Raw genomic sequence first — 18,718 nt, 5'->3', positions numbered from 1 at the left:
CCAAATCAGGGTACAAGTTAGGGATAGGATATAAAATACTACATCAACCAACAATCGTAAATATTAAAAAATACTTTTATTTCTGTCCCATATGTTGAACAATGGCACAAACAGCTTAACAGATTCTCTAAAGATACAGAATTTAAAATGGTGGCCAGGCCATTACGGAAACTACACACAGTCCTTTCCTTGTTCGCAACACAAATAAATGAAGTGGTGTAAAACATTTCTTGCAGAGATTGCAACTCGTCATACCAAGGTTCTATGCATTTTCCTCTGAATTTGTGTTAATCAACATGCGGCCTCAGTTCGTGCTTATCATTCGGCAGCATCAGAATTTACCTTTCATTCAGCAGCATCAGAATTTACCTTTCATTCAGCAGCATCAGAATTTACCTTTCATTCCGTTAACGAAGAACATACTTTTTTTATTTAACGAGGCCAAAATACTTAAGGGTCCAACGTAATTATACCAGACTTAATTGCAAAAACTGTCAAAATTAAATTACATGAGAATTCTGTTAATGTTCGTTCGCCAGCCATTTCTAATGTCTGATTCGTGGGCTTTTACGCGCATGTGTGAAGACAATCCCTATTTAAATTTCATGCTCATCTCTATTCGGTAATTTTCGTTCCTGTGATCACGATTTACAGTCGAAAAGCATTGTCAGCTTTAGGAAGGAAAATCGTTTTGCAATTTTTTTGTGAAATTTCTTTTAATTAATTTATTTAATTTTTAATTGCGTTAGCTTGATTTTAAATTGTGTTCATTTGATTTTTAATTATTTTTTACTGTAATGGAAGATTTTCGATTTTTTCGTTTTAATTGCTGAAGAGTGTCATACTGAAGTGTTCTAAGTGTTATATTATATTGAGGTAAACTTCTTTTAGTATTTTACAAATATTGATATAACACGTATTGGGCATTACAGCTCTGGTTCATACTATCAAATTCATAAAAAAGGATGTAAAGAAGACATGAAACAAAAATTATGCGAAATTCAGTTTTTCACGAGATTTTATTAACTAACTTATTTCAGATCTTCTGGATAGAGTCAAATATTTTAGAAAAGTATTTGTTATGTAAAGGGTTGTTAAAAAAGCAGTAGAATTAAGGGTTATTCAAAAAGCATAGAATTAAGGGTTATTCAAAAAGTAATGGAAGAACTGCAGGAACACTTCACAAGAAATAATAATGTAGGATGGTCATAGTGTTACCAACTGTACAGTTTTTGGACAGACTGTTCAACAGATGTCCAAATTATTCCTTTGACCAGGTGCACTTCGTCTTTTTAAAACCTTTTGCTAGATGCACCTTGTCCAGTTTTTATAGGTCTGGCTTTAATCATTCTGACTTCTAGATTTCTAGAAGTCAGAATATGACTTTCTGCCAAAATTTATAGAAACATAAAACTTAATTGTTTACTGTTTTGAACAGATCTGTACACTCTGTTCTCCTAATACGCTACGTATAGAATAAGTAGGAAAAATAACTATGAATACAAATATTTATTGCATGCAATTCACATGAATATATTACAAACTATTAGCCTTTATATAAGTTTTTATTTATATTTTATTTTGTTGAAAATGAATATAATAATATTATTCTTTAAATAAAAACCTCATAGTTGAAAATTTATTAAAGTTCCTTTTGAATAAACACTTTCTTAAAATTATGGTTTTTCACTTTCCCCAAAAAGTGTATCATTATTCCAACTTTATATTGTTTTCCAATATAGGAAAAAGTAACACTCTTGTTGAGTAAAGAAGTAACTGAACGAAAGTGGCAGATCCAAAACAAGTGGGCTGGGGGAGAGGAAATTTAAATCAATTTGGCAAAAGGTTCTGTAAATGCAGAACCAAGAAGTTCTGTAAATTGCAGCATCTGGAGACTAGGTACCTGTGAGGTGATCTGACTGAGGTGTTTAAGGCTTTGTATCGATTGAGCAATCAATGCTGATGGGATTCTTCCTCTTCCTCAGATTATGCACTTATAGGGTATAAATTCAAACTGAGGAAGGATGGTTGCAGAATAAATGTGCAGAAGTTTGTTTTAGCCAAGGGGTAGTTGATTGTTGGAACAAACTTCCATCTGACGTTATGGAAGTGGAGAGCCTGAATAAATTCAAGGAAGAACTAGACAAACTGTTGGATGGATAGGTTAAGTGGAATTTTTTTTTTTTTGTTGATGCTGTATAAAAACTTTCTTTCTTACATTACTTGCCACTACTAAAACTAATTATTCCTTACCACATGTGTAAAAGGAAGACCTTTAAATATCCACCTTTGCCAACTAAGGAACATATTTTCAAGTGCATCCTTTTCTTTTATTTCTTTCTCCAAATGTGAAAAAGCAGTCTTCTGAAAAAGAAGCAAAATACATATTTATTTAATGATAAATGTGATTCAGTTACATACAGTAGTTACATACTAAACAGCTCAGAAATATTCTGGCCTTCAATTTGGCCAAATTTCAACAATTCATTATTTACTGAATGCAGTACTCATCCCATGTATGGACACAGAACCACTCTACCAAAAGTGGTGCTATGTAAACATGTAGATCATATGTCCAAATAATACTGACAAGTGATTATCTTATTTATAATCTGGAAGTTTCAACATGGAAATTTTTTTCACATATTTGTTAAACCTGCTAAAAAAAAAGAAGACACCAAACTAAAGCAGGTCTTCGTAACAAGGGTGTTTGAAAATAATGTTACCATTTACAAGGAAGAATATTATTCCACTACAATTGTCTCTCAATTTACTCAGCATTTGTTTTCTATAGCACTCTGTATTTTTTTATACCTTTGCCTAGAGTTGTGTTCTGCACCCCCAAAAATAGTGCTGTTCATTTCAAACACCTTGGAAGGATTATCCAATAGTAAGTGTTTGGGTGGCTGAGAGATCCCATCAAAAAACTTTTTTTTTTTTAATGCTCTTCAATTCAATTTTCCAATCGCCTGCAATTCAGAGCTTGACTTAAAAGTTAAATTAAAGAACATCACTTTGAACTAATACCATAATTAAAAAGAAAAAAGGCTGAATTGCCAGCCAAACTTGAAATATGGCAGAGCATTTCCACTTTATAAGGAGAAATTTTGAAAGCTCTCTGTTTATTGCCCCAAAAGTTGTGTCCATGAGTAATTTACATTTGTGTTAATTTTTGTACCTATGTATTGACACAAGTTTCCTGTGCTGAGGCCAAAAAATTTTAAACATCACCAAAAATACACAAGAAATCAACCACAAAAGAAAAAATATATAAGACAAATACCAACAACTGTTGCATCCATTCTCTTAAGAGGGCCACTGAATACAACAGAAGTGAAAATTACTGCATTTCAAATGTAATGCAAATTACTGCAACAGATGGAGGCAGACATTAACTAAAACATCAGCCTGCCGAAGCAATAAAAATCACACATCAGCAACAGAAGAACAGGAAAGCTTAAGCACTCACTGCTAGACCAGATTACTGCCAAATTATAGACAGAATATAGAGAGCAGTATGAGCAGCACAAAGCAAAGCAACCAGCACACACCACACGCATTAGAAATAAAAATAAAACTGTAAAAAAAAAAATGAAAAAGAAAATAGAAAATCACAAATGTAAGTGGCTACGTAAAGCAATATCCAACAAAACGCCATGTAACCTATAAAAGTTAATAATAATAAAAAATTAGGAAAAGAGAGAAATAAAGAGAATAGATAACTGTCTCTGTCTGTTGTAGTAATTTGCATTAAGTTCAAAATGCACTAATTTTCATGGCTGTTGTATCCAGTTGCCCTCTAAAGAGAATGAATACAATGGTCATTGGTCAATAGTCATTTCTTTTGTGGTTGATTTCTTATGTTGCTTTAATAATATTTCACACTTTATGGCCTCTCTGGTTATCATTACACCAGTCTAAATTTATTATTTATTGGTTTATAATTTTGGTTATATTTGCTCTTTATTTACTATTTTTATAAAAATATTTTTAACACATATTCCTACCATGTTTCTTCTATTTCCTCTTCTGTCTTCATTATTTATTTGTTTCTTCGCTCTTTTTCTACTTCTCCTTTTTTTCACCCTCTTTATTTCTTTTATATTTTGCATGGTGTTATTGCTTTATGCAGCCACTTACATTTGTGGTTATCTATTCTTTTTATTTCTTTCTTTCTTTTCCTAGTATGTGTTTTATTACATAATTTATGTATTTAAAGTTTATAGCTTAAATATTTCTGCTAAATTTAATATTATATTGAGAAATGGTTTCTTAAAATCAGCAGAAATGCTGGTTGTGCCAATTAGCTAAAATTTATATGATTTCCTATGGATAAATCTCTCCCCATTAATGTGGATTCACTTAGCACTCTTTTTATGGTCCCAATTAAGAGCACTAAGTGGGGAATTTCTGCATAGAAAAATAGTTAATGTAATTAAATAGCTGACAGTAGACTAATTGTGATATTAACTGATATTTTTAACATTGGCTAACCAATACCTTTTTATTTATTTATTATTTTTTTTTTATGCCAACAATATAATTTTAACATCATATACTTCGATTTCAATAAAGTTTTAGATACTGTTCCACATGAAAAACTGCTGTGCAAATTGGAGCAGTGCAGCACTGGGGATAAAGGGATGGTTAAATGGCAGACGACAATGTGCTACTATTGGGTGCTACTTTTCTTGAACCAATGTTATTAGTGGAGTCCCTTGGGGTTTTGTGCTAGGCCCCTTATTTTTTCAATATTTATTAACAATACTGATGAAGGCATACAGAGTTTAATGTCTAAGTCTGCTGATGATATGAATTTTTGGGTAGTTAATGACAGGAATCAGGGGTGCTACTGCAATAAGACCTAGAAAAATTAGATGGGCTGAGATGTAGTAACTAAGGTTTAACATTGATAAATACAGGATACTGCACAGGGAGCAGTAATCACAGAACAGCATACCAACTGGATGGTACCACACAAGGTGTGGAGAACAAAGTACCTGTTGAGGGGGGGGGAGGAATTGTACAGTGTAGACAGACTACCGTAGGACAGTTAATGGGGTTCTGTCAATGATATAGAGGAGTTTCATCTATATCCTACTGCCTTATACAATATAATATTATCCAATTGCATTGTGATTATCCTATTGTATAAGGCATGTTGAAGCGACACCTTGAAAAGAGGTGTGGCTTCACCAAGGTTGAAAGAAAAGAATAGATATATGAAATTTTGCTTTCCTCTAAACTTGCCAAAGGACTTGGATAAGAGGCTGTGGTTCTATGCTCTGAAAACCATTAGAAACTAAATAGTTTTCCAGTGAAGACTGAAGACAAAAAAAGTAAATGATGGAAGAATGTTTATTAATGATCATCCTCTCTTCCTGCCCTCTTAATGAAAAATTAATCAGAAATGGGCCTAGCAGATCAGACACAAACTGTGAAAGAAATAAATACATAAAATACACAAATTATCCAAACATGTAAATATAAAAATAAACTTGAATCATAACTGCAATAAATACACCAATCTATATATATCACAGATTTTAATAACTTAAATTAAAAATGGGATAAGACTACATATTTAATATAAGACTACACTGATAAAACTATGAAATAAAAACAAAATTAAAAATACAAGTATATGAATATTGCAGAATTAAGTGATAAAAACAACACTAAAGCTTCTAAAGGTTGCCTTCTGTGTCAATAGTGACACAGCCACAGTACATACTTAAATAATACCAACAGGATCATGGCCCTCATTTTGTGTTACTGGAGAAGAATAGGAATTATCCTTCACATGTGCATGGAGAGCAGAAAAGGCCCGCAAAAAAAAAGACGGGGGGAAAAATACTGACTCCCTTGTCTCTATGAATGGTGTTATATTCTGAACAACAAAATTCTTAAGCTCTCGAGCCATTTCCAGTACTTTTTTATTATTATTATTACTGGCCATATAGTGCAAGGAAGCCTGAGGATTATGCTGCACTAGCCAAAAAAAATTTCAAAGTTACCCTGTGAGAGAGAGAGAGAGAGAGAGAGAGAGAGAGAGAGAGAGAGAGAGAGAGAGATAAGGGAACCAGCCAAAAAAATTTCCTGGGTGTGCCAAGCCCATACTAACCACATGTGAGCCCCTGGGGTGATTTCCTTACTACCTTCAACTTTGTTTCCCTTCCCTAATATATGTGTCCAAAATATTCTGGGGGCAGCCAATTTTGGAGATCTGCGACACATCTAATCTCATACAGTTTATTGTTAGAGTAGATGCAGTGGCACAAGCCAACACTCAAAAATAGTGTAATTAGGGCCCTAATTACACTATTTTTGAGTGTTGGCTTGTGCCATACTGTAATGCATATGTTGTTCCTGATACATGGGTTTTCCTACAGACTTTAATCTTAACTCAAGGGCCATCTCTACAAACCAACATATCAAGGAAATGCAGCGTACCCTGCACCTTCAAGGCAAACCAAACGCAAGGGGATTCCCACTTACTACAGTTAGCCAAAACCTGAGAGGGGGGGGGAGAAAAAAGTAGATACATCAATAAAATCAAATATAACCTTGTAGCGAAACAGATCTGGACATTCCAAAATAACATACAGGAGGAAAGATACATATGGAAAGTTAAGCTCTTTCCGATGCTTTCTAAGTTCAACCTTCACTGGTTAAGTATTTATTTTATAGCAGTTTTCATAGTATAGGGAAATGTCTTTCACCTCAGTGATATGGTAAGTTGAAAATACTGAAATTCTGCATCCCTTGGAGTTTCTCCCCAGATGGTGACTTGTAGTTCCTAACCAGATGGGGATCTAGTAGACAATCTTCTATTCCATAGTATTACATTTATTTTTGACATTTTGGCTAATAAATCATTAGTCTGACAATGCCCATTAACAGTCAAGCCTGTAAACAACATCAATATAACAAATTTCATCCATCCATTTGACCAAGGGAAAAATAAAATATTTGAAGATTGTTCATCCAAAACAGCATTAAGCCATATAGTGTGAAGCTTATCAGGCAGTTCACTCATACATATTCTTAAATCACATGTTCATAACTATGCAAGTTATGTTTTTTCACTTTGAATTGCTTCAATATGCCAATAATAATTAATTAATTAATTTACCATACAGGATAAAAGTTAATCAGCAAAATTTAAAAACTTTAAAAACTTCAGTATTAAAAGAAATACTTTCATATTTTAATTTTCACAGAATTTATTAACAGACCAGCCAATCACATCACGGCAGAAGTATGACTGGCATCAGCAAATACTGCTTTGGGAAGCTACAACCAAATTATTTAATAAGATCAAAGTAGGCAACTGCTGAAAATCAACATATCACAGCCGAGTTTAACAGCAGTTGTTCTGCTATTTATGGCAAAAAATAACAAAGAACAACAACCAAATGAAAGTTATTTCCTTTGTTCATATATTTTAGTTATGTATATTTATTATTTTATTACATAAAATAATGGATAGATAAAGAAAATAGCATATACTGTAGACCAACCCAAATTGTAAAAAATTACATTTTATCCCACAACTATGCGTGCATGTTCTGTGATACTGATTTTATAACCTTACCACATAAAAAAAAAAAAAAAAGCTAAAATCCTATGTTTTAGAAATAACTGCACAAATATTAATAATGCTTCTATATATGTGAAATACTTACAGCAAACTTCCTGGTCAGTTTCATTATTACTCGAGACTGGGCTTGATGGATAGCTCTGGTTTGACCAATGTGATTTTTTGGTGAAGTTATCAGATCGTTAATGCAATTGAAGGTTTCTTCTTCTGACATGTAATGCATAAACAAACAGACAATTGGATATAATAAGGGTGAGTAAGTAATATCTGGGTGAGTATGAGCAACAATACACAGTACTCGTTCTGCTCCTTTCCGACCTTCAGTATTAAGTTGAAAATGTTCACAGTATGCAGGATCAACAAAGGATGGAAGGCTTGGTGGTGAAGTGTAATCTCCTAGGTATTATTAAAAGAACAGTTTTACATACTTTCCCCCTTTTGTTTTGGATGAGTGTGCATAAATTATGTAAATGTTTTAACAATGCTTACATAATTTTAAAATTGATACAAATAATTCTGTCAATTTAATTTAACTCAAATTAAAATCATATCATTATATCAAATTATTAAAATCCATATCCAGCTCAAATATAATTTGAGCTATTTTAAACTCAAAATATAAGGTATTAGTATTAGTAATGGTCATATGGTGCAAGAAAGCCTAAGGCTTATGCTGCACCAGCCAAAAAAAAAAAAAAAAGGAGAGTAAAATAATAATAACAATAATAAAATAAAATAAAATTAAATTAAATAATAAAATAATATATTAATATAATAAAATAATAATAAAATATGATGCCAATGTACAAACTTTGGTTTGTCTAAAAAAATCAACTATGTAATAATGATGCAAATGCACTAACTAATGTCAAAAGAAACAGAGGTTAAATGCAAAATGAGCTGCCTATAAACCTTCACAAAGGTATCTTCATAGATAATTATGTATGCAGCTTGAATTTTATAAAGGTAAGAGTAGTTTACCTGTTTGTTTCTGTGAGTGATTACAATGGAATTAATTTTCTGAAGTAGCAAACTTAATGAATACAGTGATAGAATACTGGAAATTAAAGTTAATATTTTCAGAATGGTATTTTACCTTGGACACAGAGATAGAAAACTATGTGCTTTATAGAGATAGAACTGTTTACCTAATTATTGCAACTTTGCTTGTTAAATGTTAGTTGTAACATTAAAGTTAGTTAAGCTTATTTGCAGTGACCACCATTAGCATTAAGAGCAGTTAACACTCAGAAATTGACATCAAGCAGCAAACTTTTTTATTTTTTAAACCTTTCTTTATCAGAATAACTAAAGTATTCCATGAATTCTTTAAAATGTTGCCATTTGTGTTATTTGAAAATACATATTTATTTGATATCAAACAAGTCATTGGAACCTGTGATGTTTTTGGGGAACCCAGGGTCCACATATAGAACAGTTACACGATGTCTAACCGACTTAAAAGAACTTTTTAGAAACAAAAGAAATACTTTCATATTAAGTTAATTATTTTGAGAGGGTGCATTTATCTGTTAAGAACTTGTACTTGCTTTGAACTGTTCTTTACATTGCTAATCCTCCTGTTTAGTTGTAAACTTCGTGTGCTAACATATAGGTTAGTGCAAAAGCATCATTTTAACGTAGCCATCTACCAAAGTAGTTTAATTAATTAATTAAATTGGCATAATTTTGGTAATATCTCATATTGTGAATGCCTTCACAACAAGTTGCCATGGTATTGTACTACCTCGAATAAGTAACACTTCACCAGTAGAGGAGGCTACTGTTACTTATTCTCAGCGGATACCACCACCCAGATGGCACCGTTTCAAAGCTTGTTGGCTTCTCCTCGGTAGATGGGCAGGTATCCTGGTGTTGCAATAGTGACAACTCAGTTATGAAGTATAACTTCATAATATGAGAGATGCCTGATGGTGTGCAGTGATATAGACTATAAATTATTTAAGGGCAACGGCCTCAATGCTACGAGTTAGAATGACTAACATATAGGTTAGTGCAAAAGCATCATTCTAACGTAGCCATCTACCAAAGTAGTTAAATTAATTAATTAAATTGGCATTGTTTTGGTTATATCTCACATTATACCTCATTTTGGTTATATCTCACATTATACCTCATTTTGGTTATATCTCAGAATAAGTAACAGTAGTCATCTCCACTGGTGAAGTGTTACTTCTTCGGGTTATATGAGATATAACCAAAACGATGCCAATTTAATTAATTAAACTACTTTGGTAGATGGCAACGTTAAAATAATGCTTTTGCACTAACCTATATGTTAGTCATTCTACCTCGTAGCATGAGGCCTTTGCCCTTAAATTATTTATAAACTTCATATGCTTAACCATTTGTTTGCTTTTAAAGAGATGGGTTTGATTATCGGTATCTAACTGTTGAAAAACATAACAATACACAAACATTCGGTGATTCACAGGTAGTGAAAAGGAATGTCTCAACAGGGGCAGCACTAGTACTTCAAAATTAAAGTTAAGACATATCAACTGTCTATTGTTAAGTAAATCCAAATCCTAATTCAACAAACCTCCAATTCCTCCCTACAGAAACAATACTAAAAATATAGAACTCCAATCTTTCTTCAAATTTTCAAGAATATTCTTAATAGAATTCTTAAGTATTACCAACTTATGAAATAAACAGTTGACATCTCTTCACTCCTTCAAAGCAGTCATTAGCAGTTAAAAGGAAATCTGCTGGGAGGGTAAAATAACAACAAAAGCATATACATTATTTATTAGTTACCTAATAATTCCTGACGCATATCATTATAAAATCCATCTATATGTTTTTCCTTGCCACTGTGCTCACATAACACTGTCCACAAACGCTTTCTGATTGGGTGATCTATAGACCAGTGATTATTCCGAATAATATCCTTGACCTGTGAACAACAAAAATAATAATCACAAATTAAACTTTTCATTAATAGTTCATAAATTATTATAAGTAAAACAGCAAATATTAAAAAAATTAGGTGCTTTTAATAAATAAAACATTATATTATATATACATATATATATATAAAACAATACAGTTTGAATCACACAGAGAGAGAGAGAGAGAGAGAGAGAGAGATATGAAGAAGGGGAGGGAAAAAAATTGCAATGTTGGTAAATCCTGTACCTACTTCCAGAATAAAGCCTCGTTTTTTTTAATATAAAATTTACTGTTTTATTTCCTTAAGATTTTAATATACAGGTAAACTCCAACACAGCATTGGGATCTGGATACATTATATCAGAACGAGATCCAGATTTGCATTATAACAGAATTAGCATTAGCAACTGAATAAATTGCTTGAATTTAATCAAGCATCAACCACCACAACAATGCAGAGAAGCTTATTCCAGCAATCAACCACCCAAAGGCAAACTTCAGGCACATCCACTCTGCAACCGTCCTTGTTCAATTTGAATTTGTGCCCCTCTCATGTCTATGGTCTGAACAAGAGGAAGAATTCCATCAGCATTGAGCTTGCTCAATCCATTCAAAGACTTAAACACCTCAATCAGATCAACCTCACAGGTCCCCAAGTCTCCAGACAATTTCAGAACCGAAACGTTTCTTGGTAAGAGCACCCCCTTTGTTCTGCTCAACAATCTTGTTGCCCTTCTCTGTACTCCCTTCAGCAGCTCCACATCCTTCCTAAAATGAGGTGTCCAGACATATATGTAGTATTCAAGATGTGGCCTGACCAGGGATTTATACAATGGAGTAATCACTACTTATACCTGCTAGCAAAATTTCTGTATATCATTGACAAAGTCCCACGAGCTGTCCTTGTCAGTCTGTCTGAATTGCTCAGAGAACTTCCATAACAGACTGCACATTTACTCCCAGGTCTTTTTTCATTTTCCACTACCTCAAATATAGTACCACAGAGTTGGTACATTATTCTAGGGCTACTGCTACCCATATGTAGTACTTTGCATTTATCAACATTAAACTTCATTTGCCATTTCTCAGTTCATCTGCCTAACTTTTCTAGATCCTGTTGTAGTAGCATACTGTCATTAACCACCCTGCCAATCTTTGTATCATTTTCAAACTTGGACATTAAACCTGATATGCCTTTATTTATATCATTGATAAATATTTAAAGATTCAATGTGCAAGGCATAATAGGATATAGGTTTAAATTAACTATATAATATCGGTGTGGATACACCATAGTTTACCCATATTTTAAACTACGTACTTAGTGTGAAGGCATTTTTAATTGTATCTCATATTGTATCTCGTTGTGAAGGTAGCCACAATATGAGATACAATTAAAAACTATGCCATCACACTACGTACGTAGTTTAATTTATGGGTAAACTATGGTGTATCTACACCAATATTACATTGATAAATACAGATAGTGATAAAGAACAATGGGTTCAACAATGAATCCTGGGGAACTCCACTAATACCATTAGTCCATGAAGAGCAGCATCCGTTAATAACCACTCTGTCTTCTTCTGCTCAACTATCCCTTTGTCAATAGCAGTAACTTTCCCTTAATGTGCAACATTATCAAAAGCTTTCCTGAAATCCAAGTATACGTTATTAAACGTTTTTGCATTCATTTTCTTTGTGACAAAATCATATAACCTAATCAAATTGATCAAACAAGATCTCCCCTTAACAAACACATGCTGTGGCTGAAATATAACTGCACTCCTGTCTAGATAGTCTGCTTACTTCTTAAACTAGTGACTCCATTATTTTCCCTGGAACAGAAGTTAAGCTAACAGGTCGGCAATTACTCATCATTCTTTGATCCCTCTTTGTGAATTGGGGATACATTCACACATCTCCAGTTTGCGGGAACTTCCCCTGAATCCAAGTATGCTCTCATAATTATAGCCAAGGGTTTGCTTAATTCCTTTGCTGCCTCCCTTAATATAACTGGATGGATTCCAGCCACGTTGCCTTTCTTATGTAGTTATTATATAGTTAATTTAAACCTATATCATATTATGCCTCGAGCATTGAAGGGATGATTAAGGGGGAGAAGACAGAGTGGTAATCAATGGACACTGCTCATCGTGGACTAACTTTATTAGTGGAGTCCCTCAAGGTTCAGTGTTGGGTCCATTATTGTTTTCTGTATTTATAAATGATACTGATGATGGTATATCAAGCTTAATGTCCAAGTTTTCAGATGATACAAAGGTTGGCAGGGTTGCTAAGGACACTACTGATGCTATGCTATGCTGCTGCAACAGGATCTGGAAAGGTTGAGCAGATGGGCTGAGAGGTGGCAAATGAAGTTTAACATTGACAAATGTAAAGTACTACATATGGGAAACAGCAACCCCAGAGCAATGAATCAACTCTGTGGTACTACACTGACAGTGGTAGAGAATGAAAAGGACCTGGGGGTAATTGTGCAGGCAGATATGAAGTTCTCTGAGCAGTGCAGATAGGCTGCAAGAGTAGCTCATGGTGTCTTGTCAATGATATACAGGAATTTTTCTAGCAGGGATAAGGAGGCGATTATTCCCTTGTATAAGGCAATGGTCAGGCCACACCTAGAGTACTGTATACAGGTCTGGAGGTCTCATTTCAAGAAGGATGTAGAGCTGCTGGAATGAGTACAGAGAAGGGCAACAAGATTAGTGAATGGAACAAAGGGTTGCTCTTACAAAAAAAGGCTTAAATTTTGCAAATTACATTGTCTGGAGACTAGGCACCGGCGAGGTGATCTGATAGAAGTGTATAAAGCCTTGAATGGACTGACCATGCTCAATGCCGATGGGATTCTTCCTCTTGCTCAGAATAATCACCTGAGAGGGCATAAATTCAGATTGAGGAAAGACAGATGTAGGATAGATGTGCGGAAATTTGCCTTTAGCCAGCGGGTAGTTGGAACAGACTTCCATCCCTTGTTGTGGAAGTTGATAGCCTAAATAAATTTAAGGCTCAGCTGGACAGGTATTTCGAACGAATGGAGGGGGTTGAAATGGAAGTGTTTTTTTTTTTTTGGTTTTTTTTTTTGGCTGATGCTGCATAAGCTTGCTTTCTTGCATCATATGCCTCTACTAATGCTAAACTGAAACAAATTTCTCTTCCACTTTCCTCCCATTTATTACAAAATCATTTAGCCCCCTGTTAGAGTTTGATAAACTTCTGGCATCCCCTTCCCTAAAGTGTGAATTTGACATCCCTCATGTGTGAATACAGATGCAAAATACTCATTTAGTTAGTCAGCAACCTGAACAGGACCATCAACAGTCAAACCATCAATACAGTGGGGGACCAATTTTATTCATCCCTTCCTTCTATGAAATCAAAGAAACCACATGTTAAAATTTTATTATTGCCATTTAAGTACAATACTTTATTACATGTATTATAATTAACAGCCAATAAATTGTGATAGATTCTTGAAAGACTTGGTGACAATTTACTCTGCAATGATTTTACAGAAAACGAGCTCTGCAGCATTGTTTTCTTCATACTGCTATTCTTTTTGGCATGGGTAACTTTTAAATTTTTGTAGCTGCATAAAATGGACACTCTTGTCTCAAGTTGGCATAATCCAGTCAGTACAGCCATCACTTTTGATATGCTTAGTGATGGTATAGGTTGTCATCAGCATCTGTTTGGACTATGTTATATAAATGAGACTGTCCAGCAGTTACATTTTATAGGATTTTTCACTCACATGGTTAAATGTTGGACACACACACAACCGGTATTTTCCCAGTCAATAAAATCAACTCGTGTGGCAAAGCCTTCTTCAAAAAGCTTTCAGGCCTTTTCTACTTCTTGTGTGAAGCCTTGAAATTCCACCACCTCCTCTTTGTTATATGTATCTTCAGCATCTTCACAAGGATACAGTTAAGAACTAGAGAGCTTCGACAAGCCCTTAGTTCCACCACCACTGGACACAAACCGAAGTAACCGTAGTCATCTCCACTTTGGAACTTTTAAAAGTATGATGGAGTAATAGCTTCATGTTATTGCAGTAAGCAGGAACAAGTCTTTCAAGATTAGTTTCCTTAAGCTTTCAATCAGGGATACGGCACATTGACTATCTTTTTGACTAAAGCTTTCCTGTAATTCATTTTGAAGGCTGAAATGATACTTTGATTCAATATTTGGATGTCTGATGTATTCTTTGGTAGATAAATACTGCAGGAAAATTCTCACAAAATCATTTTCAAAAGTTTTTGCAGCCATCTAAGTATTTTTGCTATGCTAACAGAACACGAACAAAGCATCATGAAACAGCATGGTGATACATTCCTTGATCTTTGTGAATTTTTTTCTCTTATGATTATCATTTTTCTTGGCCAATATACTAACACCTTGTAACATAAACCCATTTCATCAAAATTATAAACTTGTGATGGAAAATAACCTTTCTTTACAATTATTTCCTTTAGTTCTTTTGGGAAGGAACTGGCAGCCAAATTATCAACAGATCTTACCTCACTGGTTATGGTAACCTGAGTGATATTATGCCACTGGACACCATGGGGCACTAGTTTGTTATTGCTGCTTTTTTTTTTTTTTTTTTTTTATGTGTTCTGTCCCATCGCCCTAATTATTTCAGTTTTCTCATGGCTACAGAATTTGTTAAAATTCAAATATATTGAAGTGTGCACCCATGATGGCTTTTATATCCCTGTAAGTTGTTGAAGAAATTATATAAGTACCATTTTGGAATTTAAGTAATGCTCATCCACAAACCTCTAAGTCTAATCATGTCGTGGCATGTGGTAGCACCAAACCTAACTTATATGCGGACAAACCTGCTGCGTCATACCCTGCTGGCTCGCAAACAGACAAGATGCTCTGCAAAGGCTCTCCTCCAGCTAAACAACAAAGTGTATTACTCTATGGAAAATCTCAACCAAACTAAAATAACCAGCATGTTGCATCTTTCCTTTCCTCACACCCAGACTATACAGTTCAGAAGTTTGTGAGGTTACCTACCTTCCACATACCATGTAATTCTGGCATTATGTACTCATTAACTACATTGATTGCATCAGTAATGTTAACATCTCGAAATTATGTATTAGCTTCTTCATATCAATTATATGTACTTGATTATGACTGTTGTGTTATTAATTTATATGTATCATATTATACTGTAAGCCTCTATAACTGTTGCATTAGTTGTCCCAGGGCAAGCTTGTAACTGTCAGTGTATTTCGTATCAGTATAGGTGATACATCTCGGCATGGTTACGCCAGCCCATCACTTTGTCTAGAATGCCTCTAGACAAACCTGTGACCACTGGCCTGTTTTTGTATTTGTTGCCTCTCTATATTGTATGGAATTCTGATCAAGAGCTAATAAACAGAATTAATAATTTTTTTAAAGCCAGCCATTTAAAATTTTTTAAACTGCAGTGGAGTTGATATTTTTATGAAAAATTTTAATTATGGCCTTAATTACAGTGCCTGAAATAGGCAAACCTTCAGAAGGAGCTCGGGTAAACCACTAGTTCACAGCATATTATAACATTGGGTCATTAGCATGACATTATAAGTTTTGAAAATGATGAGGGTGGGGTCTATTGAGTAACTGTGTTGCACCTTAAGATGTTACTAAAATATATATTTTTTCTTATATTACAATTTACTTACTGTACACATTTTGGCAATAGCTTCTATTTTAAATTTTTAGTAAAGCTGTTAAGTTAGTATTGATAAGACAATGGAAGAAAACAAGTTATACAACTGATTCAGTCAAAAAATAAAATAAATAAATTATCCACTTCATTTGTTCATCCTTCTAATAATTTGTTCAAATCTTCTTTAAATTTACTCAAGATACTTCCAAAACACTAGGTAGAAGTTTATTCCAACAACCAATTACAATTTAATGAATGAATGGGAATTTATGACTATCTATTCTATGACCATCCTTTTTTAAATTTGTATTCCCTTGTGCAAAAGAAGAGAGATGCTATTAGAATTTAGTTTCCTTAATGCTTTTAAATTAATGTTTTCAAACATTATGTTAGTGCAAAAGCATCATTTTAATGTAGCCATCTACTAAAGTAGTTAAATTAATTAATTAAATTGGCATCGTTTTGGTTATATCTCATATCGTGAATGCCTTCACAACGAGTTGCCATGGTATTGTACAACCTCAAATAAGTAACACTTCACCAGTGGAGGAGACTACTGTTATTTATTCTAAGTGGACCACCACCCATATTCAAGGTAGTACAATACCATGATGCTTTTTCACTAACCTATATATTAGTCATTCTATCTCGTAGCACGAGGCCTTTGCCCTTAAATATTTTATAGTTTTTATGTTTTAAAACATTAAAAACATTAATAGGGCATAGTTCCTGACTTGGATCACTAATCAGTTAATATATCTGTGCCATGGAATAAAATGACAAAGGAAATAAGATCCTCATTCATAGTAAAAACACTGAAATCTACAGCAAGTGTAAACTAATTGGTAATCAAGTCAATAAAAGGGGGTTAGACAAATTAAGGAACACTGGCTAAGAATATCATGAAAAGGGAAAAATTCTTTGCTTATGCCAAGACTAGAAGAAAGGTAATAAAGAAGGTGAAGGCAACATTGGCCCACTGGATATGAATGGCATAACTATTAATGATGCTCTTGAAATTAATGACAAATAAATATCTGTTGGTATTCTTGACTGAATAAACATTTTTCCTCTATGTAGTAGTAGTGGTATGTGATGCAAGAAAGCAAGTGAATGAACTTATGCAGCATCAGCCAAAAAAAAAAAAAAAAATCACACCATTCCCTCCAAATGCCTGTCCAGTTCCTCCTTAAATTTATTTAACCTATCAACTTCCACAACAGATGGAAGTTCGTTCCAGCAATTAACCACCCGCTGGCTAAAGGCAAATTTCCACACATCTATTCTACATCTGTCTTTTCTTAATTTGAATTTGTGTCCCCTTAGGTTTGTAATCTGAACAAGTGGAAGGATCCCATCAGAATTCAGCGTGCTCAATCCATTCAAGGCCTTATACACCTCAATCAGATCACCATGCAGGTGCCTAGTCTCCAGCCACTGCAATTTACAGAACTTAAGCCTCTCTTGGTAAGAGGATCCCTTCATTCCCCTCACCAATCTTGTTGCCCATGTGTTCATGTGTGAAGAAGTTTTTCAGGGATGGGAAAACTGAAAGTATATAAAGTTATAAAAAAAAGTTCATAAAAAAGTTATAACTGGGAGTTAAATGATTTTGTGATAATTAAGAAATAAATGGAACAGAAATTGAAGCAAAAAGTATACAATTATTTTGCATCTACATTCACATATGAGGAATTCTGTAGGAAGTGGAGGACAGAAGATTATTAAACTCTAACAGGGAGCTAAATGATTTTGTAATAATGGAAAGCAAAGTGGAGGAGAAATTGTTGAAGTTAAACATAAGAAAGGCACATGGGGTGGATAGAATCCAGTAATATTAAAGGAGACAGCAAAGGAAGTAAGCAAACTCTTAACCATAATTAGAAAAGCATCCTTGGACTCATAGGAGATCCTCACAGACTGGAAATGTGCAAATATATCCCTAATTCACAAAGGGGGATCAAAGGGTTACACAAGTAATTAGAGACCTGCAAGTTTAACTTCTGTTCCGAAGAAAATAACGGAGTCACTGGTTAAAGAAGCATTGCTGGGTCATCTAGACGTGACTGCAGAAATAATTCAGACACAGCATGGGTTTGTTAAGGGGAAGTCTTGTCTGACCAATTTTATTGTATACTACGATATGGTCACAAAGGAACTGAATGAAAAAAATATTTTAATATCATATACTTGGATTTCAGGAAAGTTTTTGATACTGTTGCACGTGGAGGAGTGCTGTACAAATTCGAGCATTATGGTATTAAGGGCAAGTTGCTACAATGAATAAAAGGGTGGTTGAGTGGGACACAACAGAGTGGTAATCAGTGGATGCTGCCCTTCGTGGACTAATGTTATTAGTGCAGTCCCTCAGAATTAAGTGCCCATTTTTGTATTTTATATTTATTGATGAAGGTATATCAGGCTTAATGTCCAAGTATGCAGATGATACAAAGGTTGGCAGGGTTATTGACAGTAATAACAATATGTACTGCAACAGG

At 34.0% G+C, this 18,718-nt stretch overlaps 1 protein-coding gene across 5 annotated transcripts in view; it reads right to left on the bottom strand.

Annotated features, from left to right (window-relative positions):
* Positions 1-18,718, bottom strand: part of sky (GTPase-activating protein skywalker) — a 162,298-nt gene that overhangs the window by 109,879 nt on the left and 33,701 nt on the right. For all 5 annotated transcript variants that reach the window (XM_090376626.1, XM_090376653.1, XM_090376662.1 and 2 more), the window contains exons 3-5: positions 10,385-10,523; positions 7,689-7,999; positions 2,254-2,364 (exon numbers count right to left, since the gene is read on the bottom strand). In XM_090376626.1, coding sequence (XP_090232752.1) covers positions 2,254-2,364; positions 7,689-7,999; positions 10,385-10,523 — 561 coding nt within the window. The remainder of the gene's footprint in view (positions 1-2,253; positions 2,365-7,688; positions 8,000-10,384; positions 10,524-18,718) is intronic.

Source organism: Mastigoproctus giganteus, chromosome 1 (genome assembly GCF_048544385.1).
Source record: "Mastigoproctus giganteus isolate SK-2022 chromosome 1, ASM4854438v1, whole genome shotgun sequence".
Lineage (NCBI taxonomy): Eukaryota > Metazoa > Arthropoda > Arachnida > Uropygi > Thelyphonidae > Mastigoproctus > Mastigoproctus giganteus.
The sequence above is the reverse complement of the archived record's forward strand: the minus strand, read 5'-3'. Positions and strand labels throughout refer to the sequence as shown.